The sequence below is a fragment of the Hipposideros armiger genome, unplaced genomic scaffold (genome assembly GCF_001890085.2).
Source record: "Hipposideros armiger isolate ML-2016 unplaced genomic scaffold, ASM189008v1 scaffold_20, whole genome shotgun sequence".
In the NCBI taxonomy this organism is placed as follows: Eukaryota; Metazoa; Chordata; class Mammalia; order Chiroptera; family Hipposideridae; genus Hipposideros; species Hipposideros armiger.
The window spans coordinates 6,962,812-6,976,087 of NW_017731370.1; the positions used below are offsets into that span (position 1 = coordinate 6,962,812).

Genomic DNA, 13,276 nt, shown 5'->3' on the forward strand with positions numbered 1-13,276 from the left:
ATCTGGAACAGACATTTGCAATAGATAATGAATGATTAGCCAACTAGATGTTTTACTAGCTATAACATGCTATGTTTCAGGTAAAACATCTTATTTATCTCTGTGTCCCCTTCCAGTAATAGTGGCTGGCACAATAGGTATTCTTGAAATGTCTGTTAGATAAAAGATGGTAAGATCAAAGATGGTAAAAAGAAAGAGGAAGAAAGGAAGGGGTATGAAGGAGGTATACAGGAAGAGTCCTCAAGCTGACAAACTAAGGTGAGATGATTACATGAGAAAGCATTTAAGTGAAGGCCTGTAAGGTACTGACTCAAAGTAAAAAGAATTCATAGAAGAGTAAAAAAGGAATGTGGGTTGGAGTCTTAGGTCTGGAATGATGGCTATGTCTTACAGAAGAAGAAAGAAGAGAGAGAATTATCAAATAAAATAGAGGACCACTTAGAAAGGTTTCCACTTGTCGTTTTGATTTCCAGGCTCCCGATCTCCTGGATCTCCACAGCTTCCAAAGGGAACACACCAATTCCTTGCTGCTCAGCTGGCAGAAATCATTGTTTGCCTTGGTCAGATAATTTTTAGAAAGGCTGTTGTGATTCCAGAGTGTTTAGGTAATCCCGATTTGCTTTCCTTTCCTTCTCTTTTAATTCTGCTCTTTTCTCTACATCCTTTCTCTTTCTCTTTCCTTACCAACACTTGCTGTGATTGTCTACATGGGCAGGACTCAGGACATCAGCCTATTGATGTTAGTAGGCAGGGGAATTAGTGTAGCATCTATCACAGAGCTAAGATTCTAGAGAAATGAATGCCATGTGTTGTTCATTCTCGTCCTCAGATTAATAACTGATATGACACAGGAAGATGTAGAAGCAGAGGACAATCTGAAATGAACAATTGTTGGCTCTGAGCACAGATGCCCAGATTTGGAAGTGTCTCCTTACTGTGTGCATTGACATTCAGGGGAGCTCAGGATAACATGGATTTGCAGCTTGAAGAAAAGAGCAATCTTTCTTGGAAGTCTTCCAACTTCAAACAGTGGAGGTATCAGTTTTCTAACAAATCTCAAACGGAAATTTATGTTTATCAATGTGAGAAGCCAGCGCAGTACAAACAAAAGGCTCACAAAGGAGAAAGGAAACTGACTCAGAAGAAGCAACACCCTTAGCAATAAAATTAGAGCTACTTACGCTTTTTCCAAAAATGCATCCCTGGACATGTTTTGGGCCAGCAGGTTTGTTGCCAAACTGAAAACCTCATTTGTCCATTCCTGGAAAATGTAAATCAAACTTGCATTAGCTTAAATACTGTACAGTCATTAGACACATGTTTTAGCGAGGCTACCAGGAAGACAAATTAGTTCAATTTGTATGCCTTAGGGTTTTTTTTCTTTTTGTAAAAATGACATAATTAAATTCAAATCCCTGAGTGACTACTCCTTTCCTAAGGAAATGTTCTTTACACATAAACAGTTTTTTTCTGCTATTTAAAATCCCTACTGATAGGCGACTGATATGTTGCCTCTCAAGAATTGAACACTTTTTACTAGTTTCCTTGTATTATAAAGAGAGAGAGAGTTATAGAAAAGTTTAAAATAGAGTCAAATATATTTTCACACATGAAAATATAATCTTCCCACTTTACTACACAAGCCAAAGCAGCTATACCAGGTTCTTTAAATGTTAATTACAGTTCTAGAAGTTCCAGTCACAATGTCATACAATGTCCAGTCCTCTCCCTCCCGCAACTCGGTCAATCCCTCACAAAGCTCCTAATCTTAATCCTTACGTGATTTCACCAGTGATCTCACTTGGCTTCCAAGAAAATGGAAAAGAGCAAATCTACAAATAAAGTTGACGTTCAACACTGAATGATAATTCTGAACACACAATTAGCATTCTGGTCCAACAATGAAAATTCTCTAAGAGAAGTTGACGTAAAACCTAAGTAATCTAATGATCCAACGTTGCTGTTGACTTGTCTCTCTCCTCAATGAAATCATGTCTTTTAGCTCAACAGCTTTTTCTACCTAGTTTGTTATTTCTACTGTTGTTTGTTGGTCTTTTGTTATTCGCCTCCTGACTTAAGACACTGATAATATGCCACTCTGTAATACAATAACATGTGAATTGGGACTTGAGAAATGGGGGCATAGAGTGACGGGAGAGGGAAGACAGCATTCTACGCAGAGAAAGCTGGGGAAAAGAACCAGAGGTAAGCACACATGGTACACATAGAAGGGATGAGGAATAGTCTAATATTAATTGGAAAAGAGAGGGGAAGTTGCAACAAAGAGAGTAAAGGCCCAGAGTATGGAGAGAATTTAACGTCTATTCAGGTATGTGGAGATAATTTAGCAAAAGAATGTAATATGACTGAAGACCTTTTATTTTAGGGTATGGGGAGAGGAGACCATGGGCTAGACTGTACATTGGGGAGATTATCTGGCAGTCATGTCAGGGATGGACTTGAAGCTGAGAAACCACAAAGGGGAACTCAGTTAGGAAGCTGTAATAGCGCAGATGAGTACAGAGGCTTTGAACTCTATATACTGTTGGTCGAAGACTTGGGAAAGACAGCACAGAATAACTGTGAGTGAAGCAAAATAATTGACCACCAAACTTGATATACACAGAGGAAATCACATAAAATGACTTTCTAATAGCTTTAAAATAAAATTTACTCAAATTAGATCATTTTAAACTAAGAGTAATAACTACTGGCATTGATGTTTCAAATATGTTTCTGGTATATATAATATTTTCTGGACTAAGGATCAAGCTTTAGATACTTCCAGCTCCATGACAACTTTATTCATTAGTAAAAGTATTTATAATTGAGGGCAATGTTCCATTTTGTGTGTTTACTGGGAGCCAATTCCACACCAGAAATAAGTACAGTAAAGGCATTATAAAGAGTTTGGGAGATTTAACTGGTTCTGACCTTTTACATTGAAAAATAAGGCCTCTATTATATCCAGTCCAATAGAAATATAATGTGAACTACATGTGTAATTTAAATTTTTCTAGTAGTCACATTTTTAAACAGTAAAAAGAAACAGGTGAAATTAATTTTAATAACATATTTAACCCAATACTTCAAAAATATTATTATTAATAGTGTAATCAATATACAATTACTGAGACACTTTGCATTCTTTCATGTGCTAAGCCTTTGAAATGAGGTGTGCATTTTACACCTATAGCTCATCTCAATATGCACTGGCAACCTTTCAATGCTCAATAGCCACACATGGCTGGCGGCTGTGGCTGCCTCACTGGCCAGTGCAGATCTTCTAGATCTGTTGCTTTTTCTGTGGATTCTCCATAAAGCCTGATGTAGGCAGCATCGTCACCACCTTTACTGCACAGCCAGTTAGCTCATTCAGAAAGTAAAGCATAATTTAATTTCATCACATTCTCAAAATGAGAACATCTAAATTTCCAAGTATGGAATTCCTAGAATCCATCGGCTTCCTGCATCTTATTGAGATACACAAGAGATGTGATCTAAGCTAAATCAAAGATTCGGGGGGAAAACAGTGACCAAGAGAACTTTAGAAATAACCCAACCCTTGGTTGGGTATTGCTCTCTCGCTATAGTACAGTGAGTTAAAATAGGATGTGCCTTACTCTGGATTTCCTAGTAGGAAATCCTGAGACAAGGATGTATGAGGAATGTTTTTATTTAAAGATTTTATTGGAGAATTGGGGGAGGGGAACAGACAAGTTGCCATCTTTTTGTTCTTCAGTCTAGATGTGGAGGATGTTGCTTCACTGGCCCATGTTGGTATTATTATTGCACTCTTCCCAGGTGAGGCAGATTGGTCCCTGGCCATTAGATGGCCGCTCATGGCAGCTCTTGGCAGCTCATGATGGCTGCTGGCCGCGCACAGTAGCTTACAGGAGCACACTGCAGCCCCACTGAAGCTCCACTGCAGCTTACACTGTTGCCGGCGACTCACAGCAGCCCAGCTCCAGGTCGAGCTGTTGTTCACAATCTTAGCTGTAGAGGGCGCAGCATCACTGGCCCATGTGGGAGCTGAATCAGCGGCCCTGCTGCTCAGAACTCACGCTCCAAACCAACTCTTAACCAACTGACCCACTAGGAATGGTTTTATTACAAAGTGTTCCCTGTAACATTGTAGGAGGTGAGCAGGATGAGACAGGAAGAAGGCAAAAGGGTGGGATACCAAACAAACTCAGGAAGATGGTAACTTTGGCTTAATTCCTTTCTGTGTAAATCACCTCACAGTTGAGTTTTCTGATTAAGGGCAAGGGACCTGGAGTATGGTGATCGCTATGCTGTTAGTCTTGGTTAAGCGCTAGTGGAGGGGTGGAAATCCTCAGGCACTCCCTGCTTTCCTTGATAGAAAGCAAAAAAGGCCCCAGCATCCAGAGGGAGCCACCAACAAAAAGACACCGGTGTTAGTTGTCAAAAGTAAAAGCCCATTGAGATAGTGTGTGTGAAAATGGCAAAGGGATCAGAGGGGATATGGGCAGAGCATTCCTAAAACCTGTTGCAGGAGGATAACATATTTCAAGAATATGTCATATGTCTTTCTCTTATTCCACTTAGCATAACACCCTGTAGGTTCATCTATGTTGTTATATATGGCAATATTTCATTATTTATTGCTGAGTAATATTTCATTGTATATTATGTACCACCTCTTTATCCATCATCCACTGATGGACACCCAGATGCCACCATATATTGGCCACTGTAAACAACGTTGAGCATGTGGATGCACATGTCCCTTTGAAAGTAGTGTTTTGGGGTTTTTTGCAGATAAATACCCAGAAGTGTGATTACTGGGTCCTTTTTGTATCTTGTTATAGCCCATGTTTTAAAGTCTGTTTTGCCTGGTATAAATATTGCTATTCCAGCTTTTGTTTGTTTGTTTCCATTTTCATGAAATATCTTTTTCCATCCCTTTACTTTTAGTCTCTGTGTGTTTTTCTATCTGAAGTGAGTCTCCTGTAAGGAGCATATGTAAGGGTCTTGTTTTTTTTATCCATTCAGCCACCCTGTGTCTTTTGACTGGAGCATTTAATCCATTTACTTTTAAAGTAATTGTTGATAGTTATGTAGCTATTACCATTTTATTGTTCATATTTTTGACATTTTTTTTTCTTTTTCTTTTTGAAGAAGTCCCTTACCATTTCTTGTAATACTGGTTTGGTGGTGATGAACTCGTTTAGGCTTTTCTTATCTAGGAAGCTCTTTTTCCATTCTTTGATTCTAAATGATAGCTTTGCTGGGTAGAGTAGTCTTTTTTTAAATTTTTTATTTCTTATTTTATTTTTTTTCTTTATTTTATTGTTAGTTTCAGGTGTACAGAATAATGCAAAAGTTATCCTTTTCACCCCTCACAAAGTAACAACACCCCTCCCCCATCTACTACCCTCCCTCTCCAGATATCATACTTATCTATTACAATTACATTAACTCCATTCCCACTCTACTCCATATCCCATAACTATATGTATATATAATTATAGTTGACATACATTATTATTCAACATCAGCTTCAGATATACAGTGCGGTGGTCAGGCCTCTACACCGACTATGAAGTGTTCTCCCTAACAAGGCATGAGTCCATCTGGCCTCCTAAAAAATATTTACAACATTATTGATTATATTCCCCAGACTGTCTTTTCTATCCCTGAGGCCATATTGTAGGTTACCAATTTGTATTGTCTCATCCCTTCCCCTTCTCCTTCATCCCCACCCTCTCCCAACTAGCAACCCTCAGTTTTTCCTCTGTGTCTCTGAGACTATTTCTGTTTACATTTCTCATTTATTCAGTTTTTTAGAATCCACTTATATATAAGTGAGATCATATGGTATTTGTCTTTCTCTGACTGACTTATTTCACTTAGCGTAATGTTCTCTAGTTCCATCCATATTGTTGCAAATGATACTATTTCCTTCTTCTTTATAGCTGAGTGATACTCCATTGTGTAAATGTACCATAGTTAGAGTAGAGTAGTCATGATTGTAGGTCCTTGCTCCTCATCACTTTGAATATTTCATGTAAATCTCTTCTGGACTGGAGAGTTCTGTTGAGAAATCAGTTGATAGTCTTATGTGGGCTCCTTTGTAGGTAACTAACAGCTTTTCTCTTGCTGCTTATAAGATTCTCTTTGTCTTTAACCTTTGGCATTTTAATTATGATGTATCTTGATGTAGTCCTATTTGAGCTCATTGTGTTTAAGACTCTCTGCACTTCCTGGACTTGTATGTCCATTTCCTTTGACAGGTTAGGGAAGTTTTTCCTCACTATTTCTTGAAATAGGTTTTCAATTCCTTGCTCGGTCTCTTCTTCTGGTAACCCTATGATGTAAATGGTGGTATGCTTGATATTGTCCCAGAAGCCCCTTAAACTATTCTCATTTTTTTAAATTCATTTTTTGTTTTGCTGTTCTGATTGAATGTGTTCTGCTACCTTGTCTTCCAAACCACTGATTTGACCCACTGCTTCATCTAATCTACTGTTGATTCCCTCTAATGTATTCTTTATTTCAGTTATTGTATTATTCCTTTCTTATTGGTTCTTTTTTATGTTTTCTGTCTCCATTTTTGTTTCCTATCTCGTTGTTGTTCTCTCTGAGATCACTGAGCATCCTTAAAATGAGTGTTTTGAACCCTGCATCTGGTAGATTGTTTGTGTCCATTTTGTTTAGTTATTTTTGTGGAGCTTTGTTCTGCTCTTTCATTTGGGACATTTTTCTTTGTCTGCCAATTTTGGCTATGTTCCTGTATTTGTTTCTATGTGCTAGGTAGATCTGGTATGTCTCCTGGTCTTAGTAGAGAGTAGTAGGTGTCCTGTGGGACCAAGTGGCATAGACTCCTTTGTCAACTGAGCTGGGTGCTGCAAGTGTGTCCCTTGTGTGGGTTGTGTGTGCTCTCCTGTTATAGTTGAGCCTTGGTTGCTGTTTGCACATGAATGGGTGGGATTGACTCACAGGCTAATTGGTTATGAGGACTGGCCATGACTGCAGTGGTGGAGCTGTTGTTCAGGGGCTGACCCTATGGAGCAGGATCTGCTTTAGCATGGCCTTGGTGCCTGCCTGGTCTTCCCTTTGGATGTGTAGACTGGGGAAGCAGTTCAGTGGTGCTCTCTTCAGTCCAAAGCTGGCCATCAGGCATGCTTGCACTGGAGCCTCCTAGGAGCAGTCCCACCTCAGGCCAAGTTCAGCCAACTGGCATAAGTCACAAAGCAATCCACAGATGGCTGCCACTCTGAAGAGGCCACACTTTGAACCAGTGCCAACTACCTCCAATCTCAGGATTGGGGCTGCACAGCATGGGTACAGGACATGCCAAAGCCAGATGCTGCTAGTTTCAGGTTTGCAAACCTTTGAAAGATTTTAGAAATGTCCACAGCATGAGCCAAGACAGGCTGTTTGGATGGAAGAGCTACTATTGGGTTGTCAGAAAAGTCATGACATATATTTTTTCTGTTTTTCATTGCAAAAATGAGTCATGACTTTTCCAACAACCCAATAGAATTGGTTTGGGTGGGCCTACAAGTTGGGTGGGGAGGGGTCTCAGGGAGTCACCAGGATGGGGTGAACAGTGTTAGCTAGATTGATGGACACTCACATATAGCAGCTCCTTGTGTCTGCACCCCAGCAGCAAAGAGGGCTCAACAAAAAACATAATGAATTCTGACAGTACTTCTGCATGAGAGAAAGCTGCCCATCCAGCCCTCACCCTGAAGCCAGTCAATTCAGTTCTTCCCAACATGACCCTGGCACATTTTGAGCTGCTGCCCCAGCACTGGAGCTCAGAGTGGGTGAGTCCATCAGTAAGTAAGTCCGCGTGCAGGCCCTTTAAGAGAATACCTGGGACTCCAGCACCCTTCCATCTCACTGAGCCATAATCTACACTGGTTTTTACAGCCAGAAGTTGTGGGCACTTCTTTTGCTGGCACTGGAACACTGGGCTAGGGAGCCCGGTGTGGGGCTGTGGCCTCTTGCTCCTCTGGGGATCCTCTGCAGCCAAGATATCCTTTCCTTCCCCATTTTTAACTGCCCCATGTGGGTGTGAGACCAGCTTGCTCCTCATCGCCACCCTTCCTACCAGTGTCAAATATGGTTTCTTCTGTATATCCTTAGTTGTAGGGGTTTTGTTCAGCTATTTTTCAGGCGATTCTCAATGATGGTTGTTCTGTAGTATAGTTGTAATTTTGATGTGGTTGTGAGAGGATGCAAGCACAGCATTCACCTACTCTACCATCTTGACTGGACCTGCCCAGTAGGTACTGTTTTTACCTCATTTTACAGATGAGGGCTCAGTTTCAAAGCACGTATAAAACTTATGTCTTCAGAGCTAACAAAAGTCACAGTTTGGGATTAGATCACTGGTTTCTTGGGCTCCAAAACTTTTACTCTTACATATTGTGCTGTCATTTTGTCCTAAAAAATTTAGAGTTTTTGATACATATAATTCAACAAGATAGAAGATAAACAAATCCACTGAATTGGATTCTGTACAAAACACTTATTTAGCACTTACTATGGGCTAGGCAGTGTTCTAAGTATTTTTCAAATAATTATCTCATTTAATTCTCACAACCACCCAATGAGATATATTCCATTATTACCACCCCATTTTGCAAATAAGAAAGCTGAGGCACAGAGGCATTGGGTAATTGGCATAAGATCACTTGACTAGTTATAGGCACACCTGAGATTTGAACCCAGGAAGTTTGCCTCTAGTGTCTGAACAACTTACCATTATATGCATAATGATGAAGTAAACATGATAGAGGTGAAATGACAGGGGAGATGATAAGATGGAGAGAGGGGTGAGTTCATTCGCAAAATGCAGATACAACATCTTGAGTTTTAATAGAGGTGGTCACAAATTTAACTCAAACTTGCTTTGACCATTTTAAAGACAGAGTTTCAATCACAACATAGTTGCCCTAGAACCAATTACCCATCATGTGGCAGTTCGACAACCATTCCTAATTCTGAGAACAGAGAGAAGTTTCTCCATTTGTAATTCACACTTCTTAACTTGTTAACCTAAACTATGACTGCAAAGTGTATGCAGACAAAGATAGTGTCTTCTGGAAGAAGTGTCATTCTGTCAGACATTTCTGTTTCCCATTGTTCTGGTTCACATTATCTTTAATATTTTAATGTACTGATTTTATCTTCCCTCATTTTTCCATAATACATATATCTGTTACACAGAAAAACATAGAATGGTGTAATTAACCCAGATACAAATTAAACAAATGCCCATATTTTGCCATATTTGCTTTAATACATTTTCATACTGTATGTCAAAAATAATTTAAAAAATTAATTATTAAAAAGAATGTAGTAAACCCCCCCAAAAGTAAAAGAAAATGATACAATTAAGATTGAACACACCTGCCTATTAATAAATGTAAATGAGATACATTTATGTACTAAATACAAAGACCTTTTGGAGTTGGATAAAAAAATAAAACTACATGTTAGAAACAAAAGAAATCTAAAGTAAAATGACTTGAAAATGTTAAAATAAAAATAATGGACAAAGTCTTACCCATCAAGGAAAACTCAAAGGGAAGATAAGGGGGAAGGAGAAGACTGGGATACAGAGGAGAATTTTACATGGATAATGAGAAGGATATAATGTGCCATTAGTAAATTCTTCAATAGGTAGGTAGGTAGGTAGGTAGGTAGATAGATCAAATGAGATCAACAAAGATAGGGAGAAAATGGATTACAAACAGAAACAAATGAATTTAACTCTAAAAAAATACTATATACAGAGGATGACAAAAATGTATACACATTTTAAGAAAGAAAAAAAAACTGTTAAAATTGTAATACTCAATATATACCGATAACAAATGATGAATACAAGTCAGATGTATATATAATTTAGGTGTTGCAGTGCAGATTAATTCTATGCTGTCTTTCTCCTTGATCCTATTCTTTTTCCGCTCCCTAGGAGCAAGCTCTTTTTTTGAAAGTTAGATACCAATACCATCTATTTTCATATGGAATTCTAATGGTATAAATCAGGGTTCAGCAAACTTAAGGTCTAAGGGATAAATCTAGCCTGTTGCCTGTTTTTATAAATAAAGTTTTATTGGAACACAGTGAGCCACACTCATTCATTTACGTATTTGTCTATGGTTGCTTTCATGCTACAATGACAGAGTTGAATAGTTGCACCAGGGACTCCAAAAACACAAAGTATTTCCTATCTGGCCCCTCACAGAACAAGTTTGTTGCTCCCTGGTATGCACCCCTGTATGTTTAAAATATTACATAAATTATATCATACAGTATGTATCATTTGGCCAATGGCTATTTGCAACCAACATTATGTCTTTAAAATGTGCCCTTGCTTCTGCATGTAGATCTAATTAATTAACTACTATACTATTCCAGTATTAATTGATTCACATTTTTATTGATGGACATTTATTGTTTTTCATTCAAAAATATATCTTTGCATAAACATACTTTCTGTTGCCTTAGGCCACATCCAAGAGGTTTTCTAGGGTAAATAGCATGACAAATTCTTAGAATCCTTGCATCTTTCCTCAGTGCCAGATGCTGTTGCTTGCTCACGAAAATAGCAAGGACACTCTATGTTCCTATTGGCAGTGGGCTTTTATTTTCCCATGTTCTCCAAAACACTTGCTATTATCAGATTTTCATAAAATTTTTGCAAACCTGATGGATGCAATGTAGGCCCTTGCAGAGGTCTTAACTGGCATCTCTGGTTTACCAGCATAGTTGAGCATCATTTTATATATCTTGGGTTATTCCACTGTTTCTTTTCTGCAAATTTCCTGTTCACATTCTTAACTCATTCTTCTTTTAGGGTATTTGTGCTATGGTCTTTTAAAATGGAAGGGTTTCAGTTTGTTTGTTTGAGTGCTGAGCTCAAACACAGGCCAGTGATCAGTATCAGTCTTATGGATAGAAACAAAGTGCCGCACAGTGGCTGTGTGTTGTAAATGGCACCCGTGGCATTGTGACATGCAAGGCAGGCATTGTGCCATGCAAGGCACCCAGGCCATGTCTGTGACCTGACACCAAACAGCTGGAGTTATAGAGAAAAGGCACAATGTAATTTCTGCTCTCAAAAACATGTATTCATTATGCAGCTCATTCAGAGTTGCAGTGCCTGGCTGAGCACACTTCTCTCACCTACTGGCATGTATCAGAATTCATCTTGCCAAGCATCCATCTCAACGGCACAGTAAAACAGTTTTTCATGGTGAAAGGTGGTGTATGAGCTGCAAAGACTTTCATTAAAATCAGAAAGGACTGTCTGAGAAGTCACTGCATTTATGATATGATACAGAGCACTTAGAATTTTGGTAAAATTTCTGGTAAGATTTCTCTGGAATAGGTGGCAGTGAAAAACTTATATTTTATTGTCAGAATGTTCTCATACTCAGGGAAGCTGGTTAGCTCAGTTGGTTCGAGTGCAGTGTTCATAACACCAAGGTTGCCAGTTCGATCCCCACATGGGCCACTGAGATGCACCCTCCACAACTAGATTGAAACAACTACTCGACTTGGAGTTGATGGGTCCTGGAAAAACACACTGTTCTCCAATTAAAAAAAAATCTTAAAAAAAATATTCTCATACTCATACTCAAAGAGAAATGGTTGTCAAACATAATATAATTACCAAAACAAAACAAAAACCAGGAAGCATATTAGGACCAAATATTATCATTATTGAAACACTAGAAAAGCACACTACTCAAATCGTTTAATATCAAGGAAAGGTCATAATTATTTTCAGACTATGTGACTCAAATGTCTTTAGGCTACAGTTGTCAAATCAACAACTCAAACTACCCAGGAAATAGAATTTATCAAGGACACAGGGTTATTTCTTGTAATTGAAGAAAAAAATGGAAAAACCTGTAGCAAAATAATGCATTTATAATAAAAAATCAACAAGAACCTAGGACCTGAATGCCAGGAGGACTTTCTTCATTGCTTTGTCACTGTTCTCTTTTCCCAATGGCATTATTTTCTCCTGAACTGACCAACTTCTTCCCCAAGGCCACCAACTACATCAAGAGATGTCACACATGGCACCTCCCACCACCAGAGGGAGTCTGACTGATTTCTCACTTTTAGTATAAAAAATCCTGGGAAAGATCTCTGATTGGTATACTTCTAGAACAATAAATTCAGGTAAGAACCAAGTAGTGTCCATAAAAACCAAATAATTGGAACTGGGGTAGAAGCGGTGAGCAGAAGGATGAAAGAGTATAGAAAAACTACATATATCCATTCATAGGAGTACTGTGGAAAAGCAGATAAAAGAAAAGGACTGTGTCATTCTATAACTTGTGTGGGAGCCCATAGTTCTGTGTCCCATTCTTTTCATAAAATGGATAATAAATCCATACTTGTTGACTTGAGATGACTGCACAAATGAATGTGTAAATGAAAGATAATTATAGTCATGCTTTTTTTGCATCTTGAAATTATTTTCAATGTATTCTCTATTGTTTTAAGTATTCAGTCACCATTCTTGGCCACAGGACTTGTGATAATGGCTTTACACATTTCCTACTGTTATTTGAACCATACTGGAATAGGTTATGAAAACTCGTGGAGTACTGTGTGTAACATGAAGATGAGAGGGTCTCTCCAATTAATAAAGCACAGAAGCTTCAGTATCAGAGTTTAGGGCAGTTATGTCAACTACATAGACACGCTTTATGCTTTGTCTTGTTTTGGACTGTCTTCTGAAGAGCTGTTGACTATCTTGCCCCAGATAAGTGAAGCACTGCTGTGCTAAATGTACCCTGATGGCTTAAGGAAGTGTTCACATGCCTGCAAGCTCACTGTAGAAGCTGTGGATCTTAGATCATGCAAGGATCCACATGTGGGGCTTATTTTGAGAGGTGTCAAGTCTAGCATAACCCTAGTCCTCTTCCAACACCTCTTGACATTCCCCTGACCAATGCACAAAGTTTAATGTGGTAAAATCAAGTTAAAATGAATGTTAAGAGAATTCTTCAAAAGGAAAGAAATAAAACCCCCAAAAGAGCAACATCCATGGCACAGAATGGAAGGAAAGAGAAAGATGTCAGCTTTGGCTAAGTTTTCATGATGAGAGGTGATCAGCTATATCATTGTGAATCTCAGATGCATTTTGAGCATCAGCTAAGGAGACACCCTTCACTGCCTCCAACTAGTTTCCTGAGTCACTGCTCATTTGTACAATTGGGAAAATGTTAATTGAGTGCCCACATATGAAAACCCCAAAACTTCATTTCTATGA

The 13,276-nt window shown here is 38.7% G+C and overlaps 1 protein-coding gene across 1 annotated transcript in view; it reads right to left on the bottom strand.

The window, feature by feature from the left end:
* Window positions 1-13,276, bottom strand: part of PLCB1 (phospholipase C beta 1) — a 242,186-nt gene that overhangs the window by 215,708 nt on the left and 13,202 nt on the right. The window contains exon 2 of the mRNA XM_019635243.1: window positions 1,182-1,261. Within this exon, the coding sequence (XP_019490788.1) occupies window positions 1,182-1,261 (80 nt within the window). The remainder of the gene's footprint in view (window positions 1-1,181; window positions 1,262-13,276) is intronic.